Below are 2,752 nucleotides of genomic sequence, written 5' to 3'. Positions count from 1 at the left end.
CATACTCTGAAGCGTCACACGTGAGCTGAATTTCTTTTGCCACATCATATATTTCCAACACACTTTCATCCGTCAACAACGTTTTACACTTGTTGAACGCGTCGTCACATAGTCGGGACCAGTGCCACTTGGTTTCCTTGCGCAGCAAGCCATGAAGAGGCTCCAGGACTGTAGCTACATTTGGTAAAAATTTTGCGTAAAAATTTACCAGTCCCAAAAATGCCTTTAGTTGCGTGACATTGTCTGGCTTGGGTGCATTCTTTATCGCCCTTACTTTGTCACTGGTAGGGTGCAACCCATTGCCATCAACTTCGTGCCCCAAGTAGGTTACTCTTTTTTTAAACAAGCTGCACTTTTCCGCGTTGACCTTGATACCGTATTCGCTTAGGCGCATGAGTACTTGTTCCACTCTTTCACGACACTGCTCGTAGCTAACTCCCGCTATGATGACATCGTCAAGATAGCAAGCCGTGCCTTGCAAGCCCCTCAGGACTTGGTCCATTACCGCCTGAAATGCGGCTGGTGCACAGGCTACACCATAGGGTAGGCGCCTGTACCGGAAAAGGCCCATATGCGTGTTAATGGTGAGCAGTTCCTGAGCGTGCTCATCTAATTCCAGTTGCAGATACGCCTTACTCAGGTCGAGAACTGAAAACACAGCTCCACCTTGCAACGTGGTGAATATATCTTCAGGCAGCGGTAGAGGGTAATGGTCAACTACCACGAAAGGATTGACGGTGACCCGGTAATCCCCGCACAGTCGAATGCCATTATTCTTTTTCGGCACAACCACCAGTGGGGTGGCCCAAGCACTGTGCCTCACGCGGTACACAATGCCTGCCTTCTCCATATTAAGCAGCTCTTGTTCTACCTGCTCGCGTAACGCGTATGGCACTGGTCTCGCTTTACAAAAAACAGGAGTAGCGCCTTTCTTAAGCACAATACTAGCGTGAAACCCTTTAATGGCCCCGTATCCTGGTTGAAATACCTCGCGGTACTTATCAGTTATCTGTGCTTCTTCCCGTACGTTCTGCACCCGTACCACATTCAGCCAGTCGAGTTTTATTTTCGTTAGCCACTCCCGCCCTAATAATGTTGGCATTCTAGCCCCTGTGCTATCCTTAGCAATCACTAGTGGCAAGCGAACGTGTTGGCTCTGGTACTCTACATCAACATCCATAATACCTTTGACCGTGACAGGCGTGCCATTGTAGGTGACTAGCCTAACATCTGTTTCCCTGAAACTTGCATCGGGAAAATGTTTTAAACATTCTGTTTCACACATTACCGATACGGCTGCGCCTGTATCTAGCTCCATCGAAATCTTTTTTCCGTTTATCAGCAACGGCACCACAATGGCAGGCGTGCCCGACCTACGGTCTGTGTGACACAGTGTCAACAACTCATCACGCGTTGCATCATTAGCCAGGCAATGAATAGGCGCCCTAGTTTTACACATTTTGGCTACATGGCCTTTCTTGTTACATTTAAAACAACGGCTGTTCATGAACGGACAACTTACAGGAGAGTGCCGCCCACCGCAACGATGACACCCCTTAGTCTCTTGTGTACCTGCAGCTGGAGTGGTTTTCGGCATGAAACTCCGTGCGTAGTCCCCAGCGGGTGCTGGCCGTTGTCCAGCTGCCGTTTCCTTGTTCCAGTGAACGTCGCTGTCGACGGGGGTCCCTGTTGCGAGGGTCGCCACCATTTCCCGAGTGCCTCTAGTAGCAGATTCCATGGCTGCTACAATGCTGCAGGTGCGCTCCCAGGTTAATTCTGCATCAGGTGTCGCCAGAAGCCTGCACCGTATGCTGTCGGAACACAATCCCGCGATGAGACGATCTCGCAGGGCTTGCTCAAGAAATGTGCCGAACTCACATGTTGCAGCCAGTTTCTTGAGTCCTACTATGAAGTCGCTGATGCTTTCGTGCGGTTCTTGATTGCGTTGGTTAAAACGGTATCTTTCCGTAACCACGGAGCACTTTGGGGTATAGTGCTTTTTCAGCGTTGCGATGACCACGTCATACGTCTCCTGGGTAGGCGTTTTCGGCAGAAGAAGGCTCCTCAGCGTGACGTATGCCTTCTCCCCGATGGACGTCAATAGCACTTGCAACTTCTTATCCTCTGCGATGTCGTTAGCAGCTGCAAAACACTCAAATCGCTCGAAGAAAACATCGCAGTTGTCACCGTCCGGATCGAACTCTGGAAGCTTTCCGAGCATGGCACCACCCCGAACAGCTGCTGTTTTTCCTGCTGTCTGGATCCCATCCTCGTCGCCAATCATGTTGTAACTTCAGAGCCAGGGCATGCTTTTCGAATCCTTTATTCCGGCATGCCAAAGGGCAGCCTCACAACAGCACAACGAACACCGTAACATAGGGCACACGCCCCTATATACAAGTGGCTCCAGGTTACACATGCGCAGTGGCGATCATTCACTTATCACCGCAACTTGACAACTACGACAGGTGTAGCCTATCGCGATATGAACACAACAAGATCGTTCGACAGTTTTTCGCGCGATGACCCACTAGGTTGCACAAAAAACATCGCGGAATGCTCTCTGGTGCACGCTTCTTTTCTTCGGGAGCCAATTTCTTCGAATCATCAGGACAATCCTTCTTGACCTTGGCCAAATTAGTGCCACATTGCGCTTCCAAGAATTGATCAGCCAATTCAAGCATTCCTTCAAGTGACTCAGCCTTCCTCTCTTTCAAGTACAGCGACAGGCTTGGGTGGCAACTAGAAAAAA

The 2,752-nt window shown here is 49.9% G+C and overlaps 1 protein-coding gene across 1 annotated transcript; it reads right to left on the bottom strand.

Moving 5' to 3' along the window:
* Positions 1-531: 531 nt before the first annotated feature.
* On the bottom strand, positions 532-2,284 carry LOC142788854 (uncharacterized). The gene is made up of 2 exons (XM_075884978.1): positions 1,573-2,284; positions 532-551 (listed from the first exon to the last, which is right to left on the bottom strand). The coding sequence occupies exons 1-2, from the start codon at positions 2,282-2,284 to the stop codon at positions 532-534; spliced, it is 732 nt and encodes a 243-aa protein (XP_075741093.1).
* Between the last annotated feature and the right edge of the window lie 468 nt (positions 2,285-2,752).

This window comes from Rhipicephalus microplus, chromosome 2 (assembly GCF_043290135.1).
Source record: "Rhipicephalus microplus isolate Deutch F79 chromosome 2, USDA_Rmic, whole genome shotgun sequence".
Classification (NCBI taxonomy): domain Eukaryota; kingdom Metazoa; phylum Arthropoda; class Arachnida; order Ixodida; family Ixodidae; genus Rhipicephalus; species Rhipicephalus microplus.
This window is presented reverse-complemented; position numbering and strand designations above follow the sequence as displayed.

What these genes read in the sequence shown, in the direction of transcription:
- LOC142788854 (XM_075884978.1), bottom strand. Translation starts at nt 2,284, where the DNA reads ATGATTGGCGACGAGGATGGGATCCAGACAGCAGGAAAAACAGCAGCT. An exon ending in GAAAACCACTCCAGCTGCAG is followed by an intron (nt 552 to 1,572) that starts GTACACAAGAGA and finishes TTTCCGGTACAG; the next exon opens with GCGCCTACCCTATGGTGTAG.